We start from the raw sequence: 24,854 nt of genomic DNA, 5'->3' as shown, positions 1-24,854 counted from the left end.
AATTTGACAGCTAATATAAAGCTCTGTAATTTATATTTAGTTATATTGAAAGGGGCTTTTTGCCCCTCCTTTCCCTTCTTTGAGCACTTCATATAAATATTTACTCAGATTCTGAGACCTTGTTTAACCCTCCAAGTACCACATTTATCTTTGATTTGATTTGATTTTTTATTTGCAGCAGAGAACCCTTTGCTTACTGTGCAGACGAATAAACAAAAGAGTGTCACCTATCAGCTATTGCATGCATAAACACCAGACACCGGTAATTATGATGTATTTACAGTAAAGTACAACTGGATACAGATTAAAGAAGAGACAAAAGATGTAGAGTTGCAATGATTTATTATAAACAATGTCTTTAAATTCTATTCCAGAGACAAGATGATAAGTCTGCTATGTTTAAGTGTGATCCAAATTGCTTCATAAATTATGGAACTGGGTGACATTACTACACAGCCTTCTTCTGAGTGCAAATTTAACTCTTATTCTGGGTTTAATTTTAGTTAAGACTCACCAGGCTTAGTTTCAGAACTTGTTTTCAATGTCAGGACTTATACCTGCATCATAGACATTCATAAATAATCAAGACAAGAGCACACTGAAACACGTACAAAGTGCCTTCCATTTACTGTTACTATCATTAAACTTTCTAACAATAGAATTGATTCCAGTCATACAATCTGGCTTCAAGAAAGGCTTTAACTCTGGCTCTTTTCATTTTATAAATGACGCACAATTCTTACCTGTGATTCACCTTTATTAGAGATTGTGAATCAGGTATATTTTGGAGTGGACGGAACGGCACATTGTGTCTTTGTGTTTTGTGCTAATAATAGCATTTATATAGTGCTTAGAGAGTTCAAAGCACTACACATTCATCAGTTCAGCAATCCTGCCTAACAACCAAGCATTATCCCCATATTACAGAATTGAGGGGAGACACTGAGTCTGAGAAAAAGTAACTTGCCTAAGGCCTGGTCTGCCCATGTAGCCGAATGAGATGGTGGTGTAATGAGGTGGTAGAATGGAGTGTACCACTTCAAATACAAATGGGGGAATCACAGTTATAAACAATGTTCCCTTGTATTCTTTTTTCTTTAAAAAAATGAAAGAAACCTCTGGACATACAAAACTAGCACTGCCAGCAGCAGGCTGGTCTACAATCTTTGTCCCTGATGCGCTTTTTTGGTGGGGAGAAGGGAGGCAAATATTTGATTATTGTTTTTTTTTTAACATGGAAGAAATTTACAAAAGGTCTGAAATGAGTCTGAATCCAGAGTCTGAAATGAACTTGCCCTTGAAAATAACATTGTACTTTGAGGGGGGCGAATGGAGAAACCCCAAAATGGGAGAAGGATCCAAAGTGAGGAAGACACGGCTGATGATTCAGCCATTTTTCATCGTGCTCTTCAAGTAGGTTTGCAATCCATTTAGCTTCTTCTCCTGGTTCTTGGTCACCATGATGTGCAGGGCACTAATAGAGTCCTAATAGCCACATGCTGTAAAGAGGAAATTAGTGCAATCCCATGGGCCAAGTTCATCCAAAACACTCTCCCCAACGCAGCAATGGTTTCACTGGATGGCCTTCTGCAAGTTTCCCCATCTGCAAAATAAGAACAATATTAACTTTTCTCATGGGGGTTGTTGTGTGGACAAGACAATGTATAAAGCAATTTTTAAACTGAGCTCTGAATGATAAAGAAGGAAATAAGACAGTCAGTAGGTTAGAAACAAACATAGTGAAGGCTTGATTCTACTTAGTGTGTCCTTGCTTAGACTTGTATTTCCAGAATAATGTTTATATATTTATTATACCCTTTATTATATATATATATTATATAATATAGTCATAGCAACAATGCATAGAAAGCTAATTTCCCAGACCATGTGTGAATCACTTAGGAGTTTCTTAGCTCTGAAATTTCTACTTCTATCTGCATGTGGCAGAATACAATTTAACTGTTGATGTGCCGCAAAGTCCCCAAGCAACCTGTCTACAAATATGCATGAGGTCCTGCCTAGGAGCACTCCCAGCAAACAAAGCACCTGGGTCAATTAAGGAGTCCCTGGACCCACAACTGGATGCAGGCACTCCAAACCACTGATCAGCACCACTGATACGCAGGTCAGCTGACTGTGCAGCAGATGCCCAGTACAAATGTGTGGTGTTTGTAAGTCTGCCATTAAAGGAGTCTTTACTTAGAACTGTCAGACAAAAAGAGCAACAGAAAGAAGTATTTCATTACACCCAGTGCTAAAAGTAGAACAAAATGTTGCCGTATAACACCCTCCACTAAATAGAGCACTCCTGTTTGTGCCAGCCAGCCAGCCATGCCACCCTCCGGGACACAAAGCTGTTGGGAGTTCCAGCAGCCCAACTGCCCTTTCATTTTCCCCACCCAACCCTGCCTTCAGTTTTTCTTATCTAGCTGGCATTCATTGGTGCCTGTATCCACTGAGCATGCTCAGTGCTATTTGGCTCTTAGGATGCAGGGGGATGTCTCTTTCTGTTTTATTTGTGGCAGGGTTCAATTAAAAAAAACCAAATCTGTAAACATCAGGATGCCTTCCTCTTGTTTCTCAGCAGCCCAAACTCAGCTCCATTTCCACCAGTACGTGGGCACTAATTCTGCTATTACGGCGAGTGCAGTCCAGAATGGAAGGCCACCTTTCTGAGCTGAGCATCAGATACTGTTTCCAATCCCCATGGCTCACTGGAGGAAGCAATAAAGATGGAACTGTCTCTGGGCATACACAGACTGTGTTTCCTTGCCACAGGGTGTTGACAACCAGCCCTTCCATGTGCCTCTTAGATAATAATAATAATAATACAGTGGTACCTCGGGTTACATACGCTTCAGGTTACATACGCTTCAGGTTACAGACTCCGCTAACCCAGGAATAGTGCTTCAGGTTAAGAACTTTGCTTCAGGATGAGAACAGAAATCGTGCTCCGGTGGCACAGCAGCAGCAGGAGGCCCCATTAGCTAAAGTGGTGCTTCAGGTTAAGAACAATTTCAGGTTAAGTACAGACCTCCGGAACGAATTAAGTACTTAACCTGAGGTACCACTGTAATAATAATAATAATAATAATAATAATAATTTTGTATTTATACCCCGCCCATCACTCTGGGCGGCTTCCAACAAAATATTAAAATACAGCAGTCTGTCAAACATTAAAAGCTTCCCTAAACAGGGCTGCCTTCAGATGTCTTCTAAAAGTCTGGTAGTTGTTGTTCTCTTTGACATCTGGTGGGAGGGCATTGATCAGAAAGCTTGGCTTCTAGACAGACTTCTGAATCAGCATCTCTCACATTAGACCAGAGTTGAGGATCCTGGCCTTCAGGACTCTCCCCACATCACATGCACAACCATCCTTAGCCACAACATCTCGCACCAGGCGACAGACCTTGACTGTTTTCACCAGGCAGGAATGTGTCCTTGGAATCTGATAACGCCTTTTGTCTGGAGGACAGTGAGGGGTGTGTGAGTGTGTGTAGAAACTAGCCTACTGTTTTGGAGAACATTGCAGGCCTTCCCTCAACTCATTTTGCTCCACTACATGGGAAACCAGGGTTCCAGACTCACTTTTTCCATGGATCCCCCCTGCAGCCAGAAGGAGCCGCTATCAGCTTAAATCTACCAGCAAAACGATTAGATTCTTATATTGATTACCTACCCTCATGAGGCTGTTGAGAGTGCGGTTTTCTTGCACAGTGCTTTACAGCATGGTACTAAGAGAGAAATAAAGATAGCACAGAAAAGCACGTGAAGCTTTTTTTATAAAGATAAATAAATAAAAATCAGATTCATTTTTCAACAGCTTGGGTTGGAACCAGATTTAATTGTGCTTCAGGTAGACCCATTTAAATGAATAGGACAAATTAGTTATGACTAAGAAGTCACGTTGATTTTTAATGGGCCCATTCTAAGCATGAGCAAGTCTAGGTCTGGCCCCTTGCATTTCTACATTTCTACAGACATTCATATTTGCTGATAAATGGGTCAGAGAGCATATACAATTGTTGATATAGGCTGGGAAACTGAAGATTTCCAAGTAACATTTCAGAAGACCCCTTTCTTCCTTCTCCAACCAATAATAGCAGCTGCCTGTGACATCTCTGAACTCTGCCGAAAGAATATATTTGGCTTACTGACTGCCAGTATTCAGTGGCTTTCTCGTGCAAGCAGCCTTACCGCAACCGAAACTTCCCCACCACCGTACCTTCATCTCAGGAATAATTTCCCCCAAAGTTTGAAATACATTGCTTTTCAGAAAGCACTAAACTTGCTAAAAGGACGTGGCTTGCCTACCTTGCGCCCTGGCCCCTCATGCCTCAGGATATCATAAATTTTTGATAACAATAAAACAGAATTTTTGATGAGCTGCTATTTTGCATTAAAGCAACTTTACATGCAAAGATTGCATAATAGGAAGCAAAATTGAATTTTGCCTCAGAACAAGTCCTTATTATTAATTTAAGTGTTCTTATACGTCTTAGCAGCAGCTTATCATTCTATACATTTAATTCCTTTCTCGCCGCTTAGCAGCGGTTTCCTTAGCTAAACAAATCTTTTAAGGGAGCACATGTACAGAGCGTGGAAACATCGCATTTCGCATGGGGGGGAGAGCTTGAGAGAAGTAATGAAACTTTAAAAGGGGGAATAAAATACATTCAAAGGGCAGATCTTTCTCGCTAAAAGCTGCTCCTAACTGCTTGAGCAAAGCGATGAGAGAAAGGAGAGGGGAGCCTGTGTCAGTACCTTTTGCCTTACATATGAGTTCCTCTTCTGTAATTGCAATACACTTATTCTAATTATGGCCGTGCGAAGCAGAAACATCAGGAAATCATTGTCAAGCATGGGTTCGCTGTATATCCTTCTGCTATTCCTTTAACACTTCTGAATTGCCACTGTGCAGAGGAAAGCATGCAGCATAGAAAAGGGTTCCTCCATTCCAAGAGCACAGCTGTGCAGAAGGTTTGCTCCTGCCTTGGTCCAAGAAGCGTATCATTTATTTAAGGTGCTGTTCTAAACGGCGAGGAAAGCAAGCACAGAAGCCTTCCCTCTGCCTTATATAAAACAGCCAGCCAGTGTTGCATTCTAGAAGTCCACCTTACAGAACATATTGGAATGGAGTGGGGGGGGGGGAGAGAGAGAGAGAGACTAATTCATGGAGGCATATAGTCAAAGGGAAAGCAAAAATTGTGCAGTGCAAACTTATGCATGCATGGACCATACAGGGAGGCCAGGGGGCAATCACACACCCCCAACAAGAAGCTCTCCCCCAATTTACCCTCCCCTGTTATAATGAACTCCTGTCATTAATATTTTCCCCCCAGACACTATTTGCCCATATGTCTTGCCCTTTCTGTCCCCTCCCGAAGGGGGAGGGACGTTTCTGCTGCATCCCACTGCATGCTTACCTACTTAGTAGTAAGTTGCACTGAGTTCAGTGACACTTACACACACACAGCCTAAGCCTACCCTTAACCATAAAGGGGAGAGAGAGGAGCCAATGTAGTAAAAATAATAATAAAGGTTAAGTTTCTTCTTTCATTTATTGGAGATGGGCTGCAATTATAAACCCCCTTATCTGAATGTGCTCCTTTACTGAATGTAGTCAGACATGGTTTTGAGCAGACATCTATATAGGATTGAACCCTTAATATATTTAAGGGAGGGTGTAAATCCGTCCCTTAAATATACAAAATGGACCTGAACTTTTTAAACCTTACCTGCTGTGTTTGAAACATTTACCACTGTTGTTTGAAAACAGCAGAAACTTTGCAAGCCCCTGGTTCTAAAAGGTGGGAGACAAAATTCCTGAGCTTTACAGCTCGGCTGGGATTTGGTCAACCCGACCAAAGCCTTCTTTTCGCAGCGTCGCAGCTAAGCAGGAAAAAAGCAATGTCTACGCATAAACTGCGCAGGTAGGGCAGAGTGCCCGTTGTCCTTGCTTTCTGAGTCTGAAGAGGGTTCTTCCGCCATGCCAAAAAGAACAAGGCGAGAAGAAGCAGGGAAAGGGCGAGGGGGCAGAAAAGAGCTTTCCGGCAGCTTTATCTGTCTGCTCTTGAAACTTGACACCCATCGCCCAGAAGAGCTCGGTGACCTTGCGCTGTCAATCAACCCGCGGAACCAGCTTGCTCGAGCGACGTGCGGGCGTTTCGCCAAGTTAAAATATTTTTTTTATAAAAAATGTTTTTTAAAAAATCACATTAAAACCTAAAACACAGCTGCGGTTATCTCGCAATCCCCAGCTCATCCTAATACTGTTGCCAACCTGGCTCCTTCAAGGCTAACCAGTACAGTACTGTGCATGATCTAAGGTAAAGGTAAAGGGACCCCTGACCATTAGGTCCAGTCGTGGCCGATCTACTGGATTGCAAAAGTTGATCAGACGGGCATCTGGGGGGGGGGGGAGAGGTTTTCCTGCAGAGTTTTTATGGTGAACACACACACACGCACACCGAAAATCGGGGGTAAGATCCGACTGAGTCTTGCTCAGAGTAGACCCTTTGAAATCAATGGTTGCAATAGGTCTGCTCTGGCTATGACTAACGTCAAGTCCTTTGATTTCAGTGGATCCACTCTGAGTATCAGTCATGTTGGACTAAGTTTATTTGCACACACGCAAACCCATTCGTGCACATCTAAAGCCCGTTTGCTCGGAAGTCCCACTGAATTTAATGCGGTTACTGCCAAGTAAGGCTGCGATCTTGCACACACTTCTCAGGGACTAAGTCCCATTAACTGCAACAAGATAGTTCAGTCGGTAAAAGCATGAGACTCTTAATTTCAGGGTCGTGGGTTCGAGCTCCACGTTGGGAGAAAAAAATTCCAGCATTGCAGGGAGTTAAATTAGATGACCCTCATGGTCCCTTCCAATCATTCTATGTGAGATTTCCTTGCGTATAAAATAAATATTATGCAGACTGTAAGTGTACAAAACGATTGCAGCCATAAAGCAGGTTTTTGTGCATATTTAGAAGGCAGCCCCACTGGGTTCAGAATAGAGGTTACTTCCAAGGAGGAGCGCATAAACTTGCGGCCCGATCCAATTCTGGCTTGCTTGGACTTAAGTCACACTCAGTCCAGTGGAGCTCATTCACAAGTCTCTCTGTGTATATATATTTGCTAAGCCCCAATTCCAAAAGTGATCTGACTTTGAGCCAGGCCTGTCTTAAATGATTCCAGTGGGATCCTCTCTAGTCCCAGGCGCAAGCATCATCTGCTACACCCTCCCTTCCATCGCGATCCCCCGTTGCGTTTCCTGCTCGTCTTGTTTAATTCTGGGGCAAAACCTTGTTAGTCGTTCCCTTCTCTGCCCTGCAGGGAGAGCAAACCCGGAGCAATGCAAATCTCTCTACAGCGGTTAGCAATAGCTCCAGCAAAACTGGAAGATCAAACAAAATAATCTGATTTGCACTGAAGGGGTCTCGGCAGCGGCGGCTGCACCACACCTCGAGAATGCAGGAGGAGCAGAATCAGACGCCACATTTGGAAGAGGCTGCAAATCCTGAACGGCCTTCAAACCTCCTGTCCTTTTTTATGCATGCAGCTCTCACTGCAATGACAGTATCTTAAAAGAAAAAGAAAAGGTCACAGGCAAATTGGATTAGGGACAATCAAGCTTTGCTAGGGTGAGGGGCGGAATCTCGGACCATGATGCAAATGAATGGAACTAAGTGACAACTGTTGGTGGGATTCGAACTCGAGTCAGTGGAAGACACGTGTTCGTTGCAAAACGGTAGTGAAATCAAGCGCCTTAAGAAAGAGGTGGGGCATCAGTATGAGCTTGGCTGTATTTCTGCCAGGAACTATATACCCCAACCCCACCTCGGGATGGGGGAAGGTTGCACTGACTCCGGGATCGGGTCCTGTAATGCTTCCTGTGTGCAGCCTGAGCCACATGCTTACTCAAGAGTAACACTCCACTGAGATCTACAGGGCTTAGTTCCTAATGTGGAATAGTTTGGCTATATTTCGTCTCCAAAGGCGACGTGAAAGACGAGAGGCGCTGATCCAGATTCCCAGTTACGTAGCCCGGTCATATGTGCTCTTACTCAGAGATAGTAACCGCTGATGTCCTCCTAAGAAAAGCGCGCAGAGGCTAGCAGCCCTGGGAAATAAGGATAAACGCTTAAAATGAGTAGGACTTACTTCTGAGTAAAAGGATTGGGGCTGTAAGACCGCCATCCTGTGCACCCTTGCTTGGGAGCTGGCTCCATTGAAAACAGCAGGACATACCGCACTTCCTAGTAAACAAACACGTTTACTAGGCTTGTCTTCCACTGCATAGTCAATGCCTTTGTAGATGCAATAGGCTAATACAACACAAGCCTTTGCACCACTCATTGCTCCTCACACCTCGGACCAGAGGAAAATTTGCTTTCTTTGGCCCCAGTTTCTGATATAGAAAAGGAGAACAGTAATAACCATGATTGCTCTTTTCTCTGCGCAAAGAAGGCTTCTATAAAAACAGCAAAATATGGCTTGCCTGTTAGCCATATCAGGGCGGCAGCATTTAATCTCTACACCGAGAAGGGGTGTGTGTGTGTGTGTGTGTGTGTGTGTGTGTGTGTCTTTCGTAGATTGAAGTCTGCCTGGAAGTTACATATGCTGCTCGCCGAAAGTTGATCCTTACTATTAATCCCCAGAAAGGCTTGGCTACGGTTAGTGGCGGAACTCTGCACATGGGCCAAGGCGCTCTCTCTCTCGCTCTTAGTATATGTTATTGTTAAATTGCAGCGTTGGAGCAGGTCTGACACTGCATATAGGAGTAAGAGCTTGGCTGAGGCCTTATCCCCCTTTAATTTATGGGTCCTGAATCATAATTCCAGACCATTATACAATGCGTCTCCTACAGAATGTTTGGGACATTCTATTCCGCCTTCTGTGGACTGGTGACGTTGCCTTCCTGGATCTAGGGAAAGGGCTAAAGGGAACGGCAGTGGCTCAGTGGCAGAGCGTCTGCTTTGCATGCAGAAGGTACCAGGTTCAATCCCCGGCATCCCCAGATAAGACTCTGAGGAGGCCCCTGTCTGAAACCCTGGAGAGCTGCTGCCGGTCAGGGTAGAGACCAGTGGTCTGGCATCCTATGTTCCTCCATCAGTTCTTCAAAATAAAGATTCTGGCGGGACTCATAATAATAATAATAAATATTATTCATATCCCACCCTCCCCAGCCGAAGTCGGGCTCAGGGCGGCTAACAACAATAAAACAGTACAAAAGTACAGCACAAACAACACTCTAAAATCATTCATTATAAAATTAATTAAATTCAAGCCACTGGCCACCATTGGGCCAGAGCTCCACGAAGATTGCCAAGGGAGGGAGTCAGGCTGTGCCCTGGCCAAAGGCCTGGCGGAACAGCTCTGTCTTGCAGGCCCTGCCGAAAGAGGTCAAGTCCCGCAGGGCCCTAGTCTCTTGTGACAGAGTGTTCCACCAGGTCGGCGCTACAGCCGAAAAAGCCCTGGCTCTAGTTGAGGCCAGCCTAACTTCTCTGTGGCCTGGGACCTTCAAGATGTTTTTATTTGAAGGCCGTAAGTTTCTCTGTGGAGCATACCAGGAGAGGCGGTCCCGTAGGTAGGGTCCTAGGCCTTATAGGGCTTTAAAGGTTAAAACTAGCACCTTCAACCTGATCCTGTACACCACCAAGAGCCAGTGCAGCTGGTATAGCACCGGGTGAATGTGATCTAGCAGCGAAGACCCAGTAAGGAGTCGCTGCAGCATTCTGCACCCGCTGGAGTTTCTGGGTCAGTCTCAAGGGCAGCCCCAGGTAGAGCGAGTTACAATAATCCAGTCTGGAGGTGACCCTTGCGTGGATCACAGTGGCTAGGTCAGGGCGAGAGAGGTAAGGAGCCAACTGCTTAGCTTGGCGGAGATGGAAAAATGCCGCCTTTGTTATAGCTGCAATCTGCGCCTCCATGGAAAGGGAGGTGTCGAAGATTACACCCAAACTCTTAACGGACGGTGCTGGCACTAATTGCGCCCCGCAAGAGATGGGAATTGCCCCCCCCATCCCATATCGTCCCGTCCCAGCCACAGGACCTCTGTATTAGAAGGATCGTAGATCTCCTCCTCTCAGAGGTCCCCTTTTAGGTTGCAAGAGGCGGAAGAGAGAAACAAAATTCATAGCAAAGTTCCTTGATCTTCCCTTGGGGAAGGTTACTTTAGTGTTGCGCATAAGAATAACCCGGGAGCAAGTGCTCTTGAGATATCACCACTAGGCGTGATCTGAAACAAAGGAGGGGGTGACTGGGCCCTTCTCTTCCCTCCCACCCCTACCGCATGGCGCCCCTTGCATCTTACTTTCCCTGGCCAACGCTTCCCTGTCTACTCCACTTTCTTCCTCTCTGCACAACACTTCCTATTTTTGTTGTCAATCAATAGCCAAGAGGAAATGAACGCGCGCGTGGGTCAAGCTGCGCAGGGAACAGGGGGCTAAGAAGTCCGCAAGGAGAGATCTGATGCCTCCGACCGAGAGTTCATCGAGATCAGCAGCCCGTCTAAGGTGGAAGCAAGCTGCTTGGCAATATTGGCGGGGGTTTTGTGTGAGAGGCTAACAAGCTAATGGGAATCGTCCCCGAGGCTTATGTTCAGATTGCGTATTCCTGCCGTGCGTTCCCGAGCTTGTGCAAAAAGCGCCTTCCCCTCAGTCCTCAGTTACCATCTCTAGCTTCCATCACATGCATGGAGTTTCAGTAGTGGGTGTTGAAAGCTTCAGCTTAATCCGGAACGTATCGTAGTTGTTTGGTTTTTAATAATATAAAAGCAAGCACTGGGCCCAAGGGCAACCCTTGTGTGGGTGGGTGTGCATACATTCTCTCTCTCTCTCTCTCTCTCTCTCTCTCTCTCTCTCTCACACACACACACACACAGAGAGAGAGAGAGAGAGAGAGAGAGAGAGAGAATTGCGCTTTCCTCTTTCCAGCTGATGCTTGTGTCAACTGTTCTTCTGAACTGAGAACCTATCGAGACATACTGAAAGAAAATACTGTATTCGGGAATGCCCTTAGGCCAGTCTGAGAAAGAGAAAGAGAAAGAGAAAGAGAAAGGGAGAGACAGAATAAATTGTGGAGAAGGCGAAATGCCTGAGTGAAAAGACAACCCAGCTAGAGACTCCGGGCCAGGCAACGAGAGAAAAGGCCGAACTTCTCCCGATGCAGGAAATCTGTGATTTTTTTTTCTTCTATAGCGGACGAGAAGAGGCGGCCTGCAGTTTTGCTCTGCTAGTGAATTCATCTGCTTCTCTTCTGTGCAGAGGAAAATCACACACAAGGAAAATCGGGTGGGGTGGGGGGAAGAGAGAAACCTCAGATTGGATAACACCTCCCCGCCGCTTTCAAACCACCCTAGTTTTATTCAACTATATCTTTCCCACCCTAATCGTGTCTGTATTCCGAGTTGTGAGCCTGTCTATCTGTACACAGCGGCGTCTGCCTATCTTGTGTCAGCTACAGTCTGTCTATTTGAGTCTGTATGTCTCTTCCCATGCCATAGCTGCGCCGCTAGAAACCTTAGGCTGCCATTTGGCATATATACATCCCGCGCAAACCTCACCATGCCTACTCAGAGAAGCAAGCCCGGTTGAATTCAGTGGCCTTGTTTAATAGCGCGTCAGCTCCATTAGATAAGGTAGGGCTTACTTCTAAGTTAAACATGCCCAGGTTGGGGGCTGCATCTTATCTATTTCATCCGGTCCCTGTGATCAGACACCCATTCTACTAGTGCGCTCTCTTCCCCACCACCACCCCATTTCTCTGCAATTACTTCTGGTGCACTTTCTATCCAGTAACACAAACACACACAAGCATTTCACATTAGCTGCGTTGGGTTTCTTTCTTTCCTGCTAAAGCTACCAGGTCGTCTCCATAAAATGCGAATGTTTAAATTCCTTTTTAAGGGTCACTTCCCCAATTTCCACAAGTGTTCATAGTGTGTTTTGTATGTGATTTTATAGCAACAAAGCTTGTGAAATTTGTAGAGCAGCTGGGGGGGGGAATTCTCCTCCGTCCTTTTCAGCATGAAGTTTCACTTCCCCTTTGATCTCAAAACAGCCTTGTTGGGGCGTCTGTTTTGAAACAGCCCCCTAGAGAATGTGCGCCTCGCTTCAATTCTATGCATGCTTACTCCGAAGTAAGCCTGATTTCCGAGCAATTGTGCATAGGGTTGCAGTCGGGGTATGTGTGCGCGTGCGTGCACGTTTAGCCTCCTCTACATAAACGGGGGAGGGGGGATGAGAGCGAGAGAGCGAGAGAGAGAGTCGCTGTTTTGCGTACATCAACGATAGCCTGATAGCATTGGAACCTCAAGGTTTGTAGCCTGAGAAACTCGTCCTCTGTCCCATTTGCAGAGGTCGGAGTTATACTGTAACTGCATCTCTGCAAGATGTGCCTGTTTTCTCCCGGTTCCGTTTGTCAGCAAGTAGACAATTTGCGCCCACTGCCATAGGCCCAAAACTGAGTGCCCCTCAAAAAAAAAAAAAAAGAAAGAAAGAAAGAAAGAGGGGGAACACCACCAAAAACAAAGCGATCTTAGCAGGACTGTGCCTTAGTGCCACGCACTTTGCATGCCAGAGATCCCAGGTGATCCCAGGATAAACCTGATGTAGATGGACCAGAGATCTGGCTTGGCATATAATGCGGCTGCCCATGTTCCTAGCCCTCCTACGGTTAGGCAATTCAAACACTCTGACTTTAACGTCCTTGCACCAGCCTTCCTTCTTAGATGGTATAATAATGTCTATGACTTCGCGCTACGTTAGGAGGTCCTCCTGCTCGTTCTCCCGAGCGGGACCCTTGACTTCTGCTCGAAAGTCCTACCCCCTCGGCACCACTCATTTTTTAATCCCACAAGTCTAACTAGAGGAGGTTGATACTTTGATTTTTATCAAATTTTAAAAGTCCGCTAAATTAACATTTATTAAGAGCGCCGAGTGCTGCTGCCAGGACACTTCCTACAGCAGCGGACCTCTGCCCTTGAACCTTTCCACTGACACAGTTATTTGATGGGAATCCGGGCGCTTCCAAAGGAACCTCCTTGTACTTCTCTGAGGCCTGTTTTCCTGGAGGGGGAAAAATTGTTGCTCAATTAGCTGCAGTGATTTATTCCGTGCATGCATGAGAGAACATTAATATGCGATGGCAGTTCCCACGAACAATATTCCGCTCAGGCCTTCCGACAGGCCGAGCGTGCCTCCCTTGGCAAGTGGGGAGGGGGAGAAAAATGAAGCCCTCGCTAGCCCCCTCCTCCATGCTGCTCCTTCGGGCTGGCAGCAGCTCTTCTCCGCCTTCTCTAGCAGCCAGTGCGGGGTTGGAATTTTTCTTACGAATACTGACAACCCTCGCTGCCTGGTGGGGATGATCGACCCGCAGGCAAAGCTTCGCATTTGTCTTCCGCTTGCAAGTGCGGTCGGTGTGGGAGTCTCCTCCTCACAGGTTTAACTGATCCCCGACCCCCTTCTCTCACGCACGCCTTATTATAATGATCCTTCCCCCCATCTCGGCCTTCCTTCCAAGACGACAGTTTCGGGAGGAATAACAGAAATAGGTATTTCTCACTTTGAGTTCTGAAAAGGAGTGGAAAGTTGTTTAAAAACCAAAGCACACACAGAGAGCGTTCCCTACCTGCGCAACTTGCCCGTCATTTGAGAGCAGAAGGCATAGACCCGAAAGCTTTTGCCATCCGGATCCTACATACGTTCTCTTGGAAGTGTATTTCAAGTTTCCTGGTTCTCTGTCTCACGCTGGTCAAGGAAACTGACTCCCTAGTTAGCCTGCTGAGGCTTGCAAGCCCGACGGCGCGTACCAGGAAACCAGGCCCAGCTCAACTCAGCGAGGCTTCGCTTCTGAGTTACAGACTGGTTTTTCTTTTTTTATCGTGTTCCCCAGAAACCCACAGAGCTTACCTCCGCGTAAATGTACCTCCCATTCTTCCTACACTTTCCATGGAAGTAAGGTGGAAGGTTCGGCTCACCTCGAGCGTACCTAAATCAGTTCAAATTAAATTCTGTATGGCTGGGTTTTTGTTTTTTAAAAAGTTTACACTCTTGCGCTGATTCTGAGCATGGAGCGACTCAGCTGTTTGTATCAGGAAGGAGAGGGACATCGACCGCTGCCGCTGGCTTTTCTTCTAGTCACCTCCACCATCAGCCTAAACTTAGTGAATTAACAGAGGAGGAGTGAAAGCATGTATCCGCTGCGGTGGCGAGTGGCGGAGGCTAAGATCACCTCTTGGGAACCGAGGGACGGGTCTGTGGGAGGCAGGTGAAGCTGGCTAGATCAGGAATGGCACAACTCTGACTTTGGCTTGTGGGGCAATGAGGACGCAGAGAAGGACGGTTCAAATCCGGGGGGGGCGGGGTGCCTCCAAGGGGTAGCCCCCCGGGGCTCTCTGGGTCAGCGTTGCTCCGCTAGGCGCTTTCTGTTTCACGAATGGTTTTGCCTGGGAGGGAGGGGGCGTGCGGGTTGTTGAATAAATAATAATAAATAATAATAACAACAAAGAGGTTCTCTCCGCCCCCCCCCCATTCCTCCCCGGGGAACCGGAATGGCGCTCTGTATATACACACAGATACACAAGGCCCATCCCGTATGTTTTGTTAAGCTCTTGGGCCTGTGTTTCAGCACGATCGCCGCAGGTCCCTTTCCCACACCCGAGAGACACCCCCCCCCCCGCAAGCCTGATGTGATGAAGCTTGCAAGCCTTTCCTTCGCCCCCCCTCGGAGGTGCCTTGCTGTCAGGCCCGAGCATTTCAGTTCAGACTCGGTTCGGCCTCTCTTAGGTGTGAAACTGGAGATGTGTGGAAGCTGTGTGTGTGTGTGTGTGTGCGCGCGCGCGATGGCGTTTAACCCTTTCGACGTTTTGTGTCATTGGAGGGGGGAGGGAGAGAGAGAGAGAGAGAGAGAGAGAGAGAGAGAGAGAGAGAGAGAGAGAGTAGGGGCAGTAAGACCGGCCGAAGGATTTCAGTCCAATTGAAAAAAGCAACTATTTTCAGCCGCATGGAGAGTTTGGGGCTCTTTGGAAACAGCACAGGCAAACAGATCTTTGCAGAGAGTGAAAAGTTCCCGATCCCTGGGTGGTTCGAGACCAGGGTGATGTACGGCTGAGCTCAGGCCAAAGTTCCATCGAGGCCTGTCCATTTTACAGAAGGACGTGATCTTGGCATCTTTCTCTCTCCCCCCCCCCCCCCTAATGCTGTGGCCCCTTCATTTAAGAACGCTGAAAGGTTGGACTAAAGCAAGCCAGAAAACTTCCATGTTCTATCCTGATCCGGAACATTTTTTCCATGGAAGCTCTCATTAAAATCAAAGATGCTCGCTTCCAAGTTAAATGCTTTTAGAATAAGAAATGAGAATTTCAGTTCTAGACAAACTAGAATATTATGAAGACCAAAGCACAACTTGGTGCAACGATATTGCTGAAATCATCATTTGACCTCAACTTGATCTATCATATACAGGTTAAAGCACAGTGATATATATGTGCTGCCTCTGAAATTAAGTGTCTGGGACTAAGGCTACCATCTTAGGGCATTTATGTGGAAGAGATCCCCTTTTAACACGTTAAAACTTACTTCCGAGAAAATACATCTTTTCTCAGACTGCAGGATGTTATTGTTGTTAGGTTTTTTTAAAGAAGAATTTTGATAATGGATCGGGCTGGAAGTACAGAGTTCTAGCAGTCCCCTGATTTGGTGAATCTGGACCCAAATAATAACAGTCACAAATGTCTTCTTCCCCCAAGTAGTGAGAGAATTCAACCCCCAAGTAGTGAAAGAAGTACCCCCTCCAAAGAAAATACCATTTCAATAATATTAGTAAGCAAAAATATGAAACAATTTAATAAACAAACAAAAACCAGAAACCAGTCTGAATAAAACTACAATAAGACCAAGAGGTGTTTTTTTAATATTTTTCATATCATAAGCAGGATTTTAAATTGATCCCTTCAGAACGTTTACATGAAATAAAAACAATATTTTTTCTCTCTCTGCTGCTGCAATGTTGCGACTTCAACACAGTTGAATCCGTAAAAACCCAAAAAGCTCAGAGGGGTATTTTTTTTTTCTGATGCATGACTATTAATATCCACAATATTTAAAACGGCAAGCACCATGCTCTTCATTTTTCACGATTCTTGGTATTACTGTTAATTTATAAACTAATACAAACTTAAAATGCATCCGGCCAGCAGTGCCAGCAAACCCTAAAAGAAAACTAAAAAATAAAGGTTTTCATTTTGGTATTTTTGTCAGTGCAACATAAAATCCTTTTACTGACCTGCAGGAGGAAAAACAAAAAAAAACACCAGAAGAAAAAAAAAGTAATAAACACACCCATAAGACTCCAGATTATTAACTACAGTATTAGCATTTGCAAAGAAATTTGGCTAAACTCTCACTGGCTGCATGAAGAAGCAGGTTAAACATTGCAAAAAAGAATATACTTGAAAAAGCGAAGTGTCTGCCTCCAAAACAATATTTTTTTTAAAAAAAATAAGAGGTGTGGTTTTTTTAATGCATTCAGAATGTATTCCTACTCTTACACTGATTAACTTAACTCCAATCAGAGCGCGAGCACGTGAGTTGCGCGAGACGCAGCCACTGAAACTGACTCGCATCTCTCAGCGTTAAGAAGTGAAGCGGCCAATTGTTGCTAGGGGCTTGCGAGGGCGGGGAGAAGTAATCGCCAAGTTGTAAAATCTCTTACTTTTCCTGAGTGTCTGATAAATTCAGGTAGCCCAAACGGAAGATTACTGGGGACTACGGTGAAGACCCAGGACGGGATCCAAGTGTTGTCACACATTAATAATATTCTGCCTGGGTACTTGTTTTCCTTTTCGCTCTCTGAAGGACACACCACGACACATACTTGGAAGTAAAAGTCCAATTTAATTCAGGGGGAACTTGGCCCTTTCTAACCGCACAGATCGGGAGGTCAACTCCGCTGATTTCGGAAGAGTTAACTTCTAGAGTATACTTAAGATCATTGGGGTGGACCAGGTTAGGTTTGTCATTTTCTCTGCCCCAACAAAAATCAAAATGAAAACTAAAAACATTTTTTTAAAGTTACAGCTTTTCAAAGTGCACCAAATATACAAAGTTGCTTTCTGAATGCAAAATGCCCAGAATTTCTCTTTTCTCTCTTGTGTGTGTGTGTGTAAATTTATTATTTCCCTAAAGAACGACCAAAACCATCAAAAGCCAGCCTGCTGAAATGTTATTGTGATTTGCCCCCTGCGCCGGTTGATATGGCTGATATATATTTACAAGCTAACAGGGGGCCCAATCCACCAAGAGCAGCCCTGTTCATTCCAAAGGGACATGCCCAGGAGAAGTTCCTGGTGGAATGAGCCCAGATTTATTTATTTTTAAAAGAAATATAGAGAAACAGTTGCATGAGCAGTTAAAAAAGAGGGCTTTATATATATACTCGTGACATTTCCTCACTCATTGAAAAGAAAAGGGGAAAAAAACGAACAGGAACAGAAAAAGAAGATATGATCGATGATCAACAACATGCGAAAAGTTTAAACAAGAAAAATGGTACAAAATAGAAGTTACCATACATGTCCAGCATGCAGGATTAATATTTTTAATGCAGATTTTTTTCGTATTTTTATCCCCTATATGATCAAGCAGGCAATAAAACCGAGGAGTTTTCATTTTCTTTCCTCTCCCTCCCTTCTCTCTCGCATGGCAACGTCCCATCTGAATTCTGTCACTTTCTCATAGGCAGGCAATATATGAGGAGTCTGCATATATTGTCCTCTCCTCTTTTTCCAGGTAAATTGGGTATTTTCCTCCCTTCTCTCTTGTTTTCTTCCTTCCGTTTATAAAACAACAACCACTCCAAAGCAAGTAATTCTAGATGGCTTGTCCAGTGCCCATCGTTTTGCTTTGCAAAGTCCAGGTTAAAGTTCTACAAGCAAGCAACCGATTCGTATAAAACATTTGTGTGTGTGTGTTTGTTTAAAACAGTCCTTTTCTCCTCCTCCCCACCTACTTTTCTCTCCCCATCCCACCCCCTCCGCCCCATCTCTCTCTCTGTCTGTCTCTTTCTCTCTCTTTCTTCCACACATCTCTGTCTCTCTCTGGCCAATTAAGATGAAAAAGTTGCGACCCTTCCCCTCCCGCTTGGATCTTCGCAGCTCATCTAGAGGAAGACAAGGATCTGCAAAGATTAGCAGAGTCACGGATTACACAGGCCAACGCGTCACCCCCTTCCCAGGCCCCTCGGTTGCTCTTCTGATTCTCAGCTCAAGAGGGTAGGATGGATGGAGATGTCAGAGGATGGGAGAGGGGGAACGACAACTGGGGAGCAGGTGGGGGGTGGGTAGGGGGAGAAACATATCTCGGTTGGCTGGTGGGGTTTTTTGTTTTTTTTTTAAGGACTCACATGAAGAACTCGGGAGAAGACGGGTTGTCACTGGTGGATCCGGCCTCTCGGAAGCCATTGCTGGCCAGTTTCTCGCACTTGAGCTTGTAGGCGTCTCTTTCTCTGGCCAGCCGGTTGACCTCTTGCTTGAGCTGTTCCACCTGTTGGATGAGCTGGGTCTTCTCGTTCTCCAGGTGATGCTTCTGCTGGACCCTCTTGTACCTGCAAGACTGGGCATAGCCTCTGTTCTTCAAGGTCCTCCTCTTCTGCTTGAGGCGGATCACCTCGTCCTTGGTGAAGCCCCTCAGGTGCCGGTTGAGCTCCCGCACGGACATGGACACCAGCTGGTCGTCGGAGAACCGGTCTTCCACGCTGCTGGAGGACGAGGAGGACGAAGACGAGGACGATGGGTGAGGCTGGTGGGTGTTCTGGAGCTGCTGGGAGGAGCTGGAGGCGTTGGAAGGGGTGGGCGACGCCTGGTGATGGTGAGGGTGGTGGTGGTGATGATGGTGAGGGTGCCCGTTGCCCGACAGGTCTTCGTGGGGGACCCCGGTGTACTGGTGATGGTGATGCTGGTGGTGATGGTGGTGGTGGTGAGCGGCAGCGGCCCGGAAGCTCTCGAAGCCCTGGAGCTGCTGGGGCACCTGGTGGGACCCGATGAGGGCTTCCACCGCGTCTTCCGGAGTCAGGTTGAGCGTCTCGGGGTTCATCTGCTGGTAGCTGTTGGCCATCCAGTAGAGGTCCTCCAGGTGCGTCTTCTGTTCGGTGGGGCTGAAGCTGGGCGACGACGGCACCGAGCTGCAGGGGGTGCTGATCGGGGTGGACGACACCGAGCCGGCGGGCTGCAGGCGCGTGCAGTGGCGGCCCGAGCGGTCGGCTCGGCCCAGGGGCTCCTTCTTCACGTCGAATTTCATCAGGTCGAAGTCATTGACGTACTCCATGGCCAGGGGGCTGGTGGGCAGCTCGGGGCCGATGCTCAGCTCGCCAGCCATTGCGCTGGGCTCCGCGGGGGGAAGAGCCTCCTCTCCCGCCGGAGAGAGGAGAGGGGACCACGACGGCGACGACGGCGACGACGAGGAGGAAGACGGATCTCACCGCCTCGTCGGCTCACTCCACGCTCCAACCCTCCGCGCTGCCAGCCAGCCCGGAAGAAACTTTCTCCGCCGCTTCACCGCAGCCAAGCCAAGTCCCGGAGACAGCCAGAGCCAGAGAGAGACACACTCACTCTCTCTCTCTCCCTCCCTCGAGGGGCCGCGGCTCTTCGTTCTCCTTCGCCCTAACGGTGCCGGCGATGCAATGCAAGGAGAGAGAGAGCTGTCAGTTTCTCCTGCTTGCCAGAAACCCGCTGGCAAAAAAAAGAGCAGTTTTTTTTTTAAAAGGAAGAATGCAGGGGGGAGGAAAATCCTTCGGAGCTGTTCGTACGTGCGCGCGCTGCTTCCCCTCGCAGGGAGAGACGGGGGAACGAGCGATCTGCAAGGATTCAGATTCAGTCTCTGGTTTGTAAGTCCGGCTTCCCTTCGCGACCTGGAGCAACTTTTCGCTCGCTTTGCTGCTCAGCAGAGAAGGGCGGCTGGTTGCAGTTGCTGCTTTTTGTGTGCAGAGTTGCGATCGCGCTGGGAAATGGGAGGGAGGCCGGGAAGGAGAGAGCGCAGCAGCAGCAGGAGGAGGAGGAGGAAGAGGAGGGGAAAGGGGAAAAAAGAACAGCACCCTCTCTCTCTCTCTCACTCACTCTCTCTCTCACACGCGCGCAGCCCACTCCTCGGCAAGCTGCGCTCGGCTCGCGGCCGCTTCCTCCAGCGCCGATTGAACAGCTGTGATTCGGCGTGCCTTTGCTCTTCTCTACTTATATGCGCGAGGGGCGGGGCCGGCGGGGGCGCGCCGACCAACCGCGGCCCGGGCGCGGAGTTCCTGGGGTAGCCGGGGGGCGGGGCCGCGCTCCCAAGCCCGGCTGACAGCTCGCAGCCAGTCAGCTGACTCGCAGCTGGAGAAGCAGCTCGCGCAGCCCAGCTCCCGGCCGGGCTTGTTGGGGAGGAGCGGGGGGGGGGGGGGGGCGTTTCATGTTTTCATCTCGCCACCAGGTTCTTCTTCCCGCGCCTGTCTATGGCTTTGCGAGTCACCCTCCCCCGCCCACACCTTTATTAATTATCCTTAATTAAATCCCCCACCAGCCCGTCATACGCACACACCGTCCCCATTATAGGAAAGGGAGCAAAAAAGAATTGCTTCGCGGGGGAGGGGGAATAAGAGAAAGTGCTAGTAAAGGGCTGCCCCCCCCCCCGTGTTTATGGTGCCTGGGAAGGAGATGGGGTTTATTGCACAAGAAAGTTAGGGCAAAACGCGAGTGAGGTGTGTGCGCGTGCATGCATATTGCAGGATGGGAAGGAAGCGGGTTGTAGACATGTTTTGCACGGCCTTTTATTATATGGAGCGGGGGAGCGAGGTCCCAAGTTAGAGATCATTTTTAAAAAGAGCATCCTAGCAGTGGTGGATGACTTCAACAGGACGGGTGGGCAGGGAGGAACTAGACCTCTCCATTTCACACCTGGGGCAGGCCTGTGATTTCCTCTTCTCCGCGAGTAACTGCATGCAAAGATCACATTTTGCAAGATTTCTTCTTTCTTTTTTTTGGACCACTGTTTTTGTTTGAACATTTTGTAACGATTAAGGGAGATTAAGGTGCTCGCTCGCTCACTCTTATTTCTCTTTTCAGCAGCTCTGCCCCAAACAGGCATAAAGCGCGACCCCAAGTGGCCACATGGAGTATAGCATCCATCTGTAAAGGAGAGGGGGAAATACTCAGAGCAGGAGGCGAAATTGACGGAAGCATCTATGGACGAGGAATAGAAACGGCAGGGGCAACCGAAGTGAAATCTGTATCGGGAGGACCACGGCTTCCTACACCGGCACGGCGTTTTAAATCCAAGTGATCCTTTTCCACCAGAAACTGTTGGGTTATTTCTTCACCCACTTGCCGTCTTCTCACGGAAAGGGTATTTCACAGCCACCCACCCCTCTGATTGATCAAATGTTCTATGACCTCTGATCTTTTTCATTCAGAGAGGGAAGAGGATATATGCTAGTTACTGATGCACACAGGTTTTACCCTCTCCTCGCCCCCCCCCAATTTCTTTTAAAGATGCGATCAAAACTTTGAACAGAATAGTAGCTCAGTGCAGTTTCCATTTGAGTTTATCCTAGCCCAGAAATCTCCAGGTGTCATGATGCGATGCCCAGGCACTACAGGAACACGAGGGTAACCGTCGGTGGCTGTATATTACCTCCGCCTTCCGCGCAGGCCTCTTCCAAAAGGAATTTCAGGGCATGCCAACGGACCTCATTGCCTTGAACGTGCTCGCTTGGAACTGGGGTTCTTCGACTGCAATCGGCTGGAACTCGAGGGTGGTGGGATTTGAGGGGAGTGTGTTGCAAGAACCTCCTGAGGCTGGGAGATGAGGGCACGGGGGAAGAAAGACCCCTCGAAAGCTAGGACAGAGGCTTCCGGGGGCCAGGTGACCACCAGCCCCTACTAGAAGGATACTGTGACCACCTATATAAACTCTACCTGTTTCTCCAGGAAGGAAGAGGGGCGTGTGTCAGATAGAGAGAGATGCAGGCGGACGAGGAGTTAAATAGAGACAGCGTAAAGTTAGAAGCTTTCGGCGTGCTATGGTAGCCCAAGTCAAACAGCAGCAGCTGAATTGTGGTGGGGTTTTTTGTTTCTTTGTTTGTTTTGCAGAATTTGGGGATACTCCTCTCCTTGCTATCTGAAGTGTGTGGAGGGAAAATTAGACCAACGAGGATCTTTTCTTCCACGGACATCTGCAGAACATGCAATTCTCCCTAAAACATACACACCAAGGCAAAATCAATACTGCTTTGCATCTTTCCACGTGCCTGGCCCAAGAGCCCTCGGTAAACATCCTCTGCCTCGTTACTCGTAACTGGTAAAACAGAATTCATCCGGACTTAGTCGCCCAGGCAATTAGAGGGATGCAGTTTTGAACCGCGGCTCCCCTTCCCTGTTTTTGAAATTCTCTGAGATTTGCTTTCCTGTTCCGTTTAATCGTATTCAGGAAGAGAGAGAGAGAGAGAGAGAGAGAGAGAGAAATCTCTCCACGCCGCCCCTCCTCCCCCGCAATCAACAAGGACGTGCACATTAACCAGAAGAGAGCGCAAGCACCGAGGGAAATCGCTCATGCTGCTTTCTGATGAATGGACTGTTCTCGGTTTAAAAGCACCGGGAGGTCCTGAGTTCGGATTCCGCTGGGGCCGGGCGGTTGACCTGAGTCGCCTCAATCCCCGGGTCTACTCAAATCACAGAAGAAGGGTGGGAGAAGCGGGTTGAGGCCACCCCCCTGCCCAAATTCATTTCGTGAAAGTAGAGCGCAATAGAATCAATGCGGGCTGTTACATTATAACCACAATCCAGCACTAAGGCGCGCTTCTGGCTGCAACTATAATTGACAAAGCCCCATTCAACTCCATGGGATTCTGAGCAGACATGTAATAGGTTGGCTCTGTAAATTAATTCATAGCGAATGCCTTTGAGTTCGGCGCAACCAGGATAGGTTTTTCCGCCGTCCTCCGATTTTAAGCATATCTAAGTAAAGCATATCTACCTGGAAGTAAAAGCCGCAGAAACCAGGTGGACTTGTTTGTAAAACGGTGTCTTTAGAATCGGGGCCTTTGGTTTAAGATAAACCACTAGCAGGCTCGCTATAGCAGCCTGGCATCGTTCTACTAAGCAAGTTTACTTCAAATAAGTCCGATCGCCCTTATTTCAGTGGCGTTGAAGTGTAAACAGGACCGCACCCACGCTTACTGGAGAGTAAATCACAGACGTCTTTGACATGGTTAGGATCGCGCGCTGGTTTGCTTAGGATCGACCCTTTGAAAATATTGACGTTGTTGAATTTTGTGGCTTAAAAAAAAAAGCAAAAGTAAAATTTCTGTCTGATCTTTCTTCACTGTTTGGCTTCCACAGCGCGATCCCCAACTCTGCTTACTCAAAAGTAAGTCCCACTGAGACTCTGGGGACTGCTTTCCTTCCTAACCTATCTGTTTAGGCTTGCCACGTCAGCTGGGGCCGCTGGATCGGGGCCACTGAGCTGCGGCCTACACCAGTCACACCAGTATTTTGGTGGGTGGGTTTGTACACACACACACAAACACATACACACACAGCCTTTTTTTTTGGGGGGGGGGGGATACAAAGAGCCAGGTGTCTACTCCAGTGTAAAGCAGTTTGCGGCCTGCCGCCATCCGAAGGTGGGGAGAGCAGAAAGAGGAGACTAAACGAAGGCGCAACTGCTCCTTGAAGCAGCTCCTCACCCGGAAGAAGAAGTCAACTGATCCCTTCTCCTTACCTGAAGGAAGCTGCTGCCCCCTCCCCACGCGGCCCTTCCGCATAGGACCCCCCCCCCCCCGCCGCATCCCTTGCAGATTGCTGAGTTATTTTATCCACACTTTCTATGGAGATGATTATGATTACGATGATGGAGAGAGTGAGAGTGGTTCTCTCTCTCTCTCTCTCTCTCTCTCTCTCTCTCTCTCCTCTGCAACCGGTTTAAGCATTTATAATTCAACGCACCTCGCCGCACGTTTCTGGAGAAGGAAGGGCGGGTTGCAATCCCCACCGAAGCCCCTTTCGTTGGCAAGGCATCGCGGATGCTCTGTCGTTTTCGCTCACGCGGCACTTTATATGGAATGCGCATTATGTGGAATACAGTGCAAGGCGCGCGCGCTCTCCATTCCCTTGCATAGGGGGGCAGAAGAGCCTGCGACCTCAGAAACAGGGTTGTGGGTTTTTTTTGGATGTGGGGTAACCTCCCTCAGCAAGGATCCTGTTGACCCAAGGGTCCATGGGAGGAGAGCCTCTTCCCCCGACACCCCTTTTCCCTCATCCAACCTCTTTTCTATCCTTGTGCAAGCTAATCTCAGAGCGCGATCCTTGCATTCACTTGCTCTTCTTTAAGAATAAAAATATGTTCCTTAATCCTTTTGCGAGGTGGAGACTCTGAAAGGAAAGGAAAGGCTGAGCGGATGTTTCCCTACGAGAACATTTTACTGCTTTGCTTCATCTTTGATTCCTGCCCCCAATCCATCCACCCACCCCCAGCGATCCCTTTCTTTCCTGTCTTTTCTTTCTACCCCCGAACGAGCGCGCCTCCGTGGGCATTTCTCTGAGCCCTTCTCGGTCCTCATAAACTATCCAGGCAGCTGTAAAGGAGTCTTTCCTTTACCACCACCACCCTGCCCCGGTTTCCCCCCTTTAATAGCCATTTTTATCTCTCCCTATTAACAATTTAAGAGACTTCCTACAAAACGTGCTATCATCTGCGACAAAATCAAAAGCAAAAAGAGCGGGTTTGTTAAAAACCGGAGCTCGGGCGCTCCGTCGATTTTTCGTATTTAAAGGCTGGTTTAGTTTAGTGGGCGAGTTTATTTATTTATTTAAGGTCGCCAAAGT

The 24,854-nt window shown here is 47.6% G+C and overlaps 1 protein-coding gene across 3 annotated transcripts; it reads right to left on the bottom strand.

Annotated features, from left to right (window-relative positions):
• Positions 1–325: 325 nt before the first annotated feature.
• MAFB (MAF bZIP transcription factor B) lies at positions 326–20,206 on the bottom strand. Of its 3 annotated transcripts, XM_079979821.1 has the most exons (3): positions 18,407–20,206; positions 3,681–3,735; positions 326–1,603 (listed from the first exon to the last, which is right to left on the bottom strand). In XM_079979821.1, the coding sequence occupies exons 1-2, from the start codon at positions 19,375–19,377 to the stop codon at positions 3,723–3,725; spliced, it is 984 nt and encodes a 327-aa protein (XP_079835947.1). In that variant the 5' UTR covers positions 19,378–20,206; the 3' UTR covers positions 326–1,603; positions 3,681–3,722. The 3 variants fall into 3 exon arrangements, with proteins under 3 accessions (XP_079835947.1, XP_079835945.1, XP_079835946.1); XM_079979819.1 differs by lacking the exon at positions 3,681–3,735; XM_079979820.1 differs by lacking the exons at positions 326–1,603; positions 3,681–3,735 and adding an exon at positions 15,883–18,181.
• Between the last annotated feature and the right edge of the window lie 4,648 nt (positions 20,207–24,854).

This window comes from Podarcis cretensis, assembly GCF_951804945.1.
Source record: "Podarcis cretensis genome assembly, chromosome: 6".
NCBI classification, from domain to species: domain Eukaryota; kingdom Metazoa; phylum Chordata; class Lepidosauria; order Squamata; family Lacertidae; genus Podarcis; species Podarcis cretensis.
The sequence above is the reverse complement of the archived record's forward strand: the minus strand, read 5'-3'. Positions and strand labels throughout refer to the sequence as shown.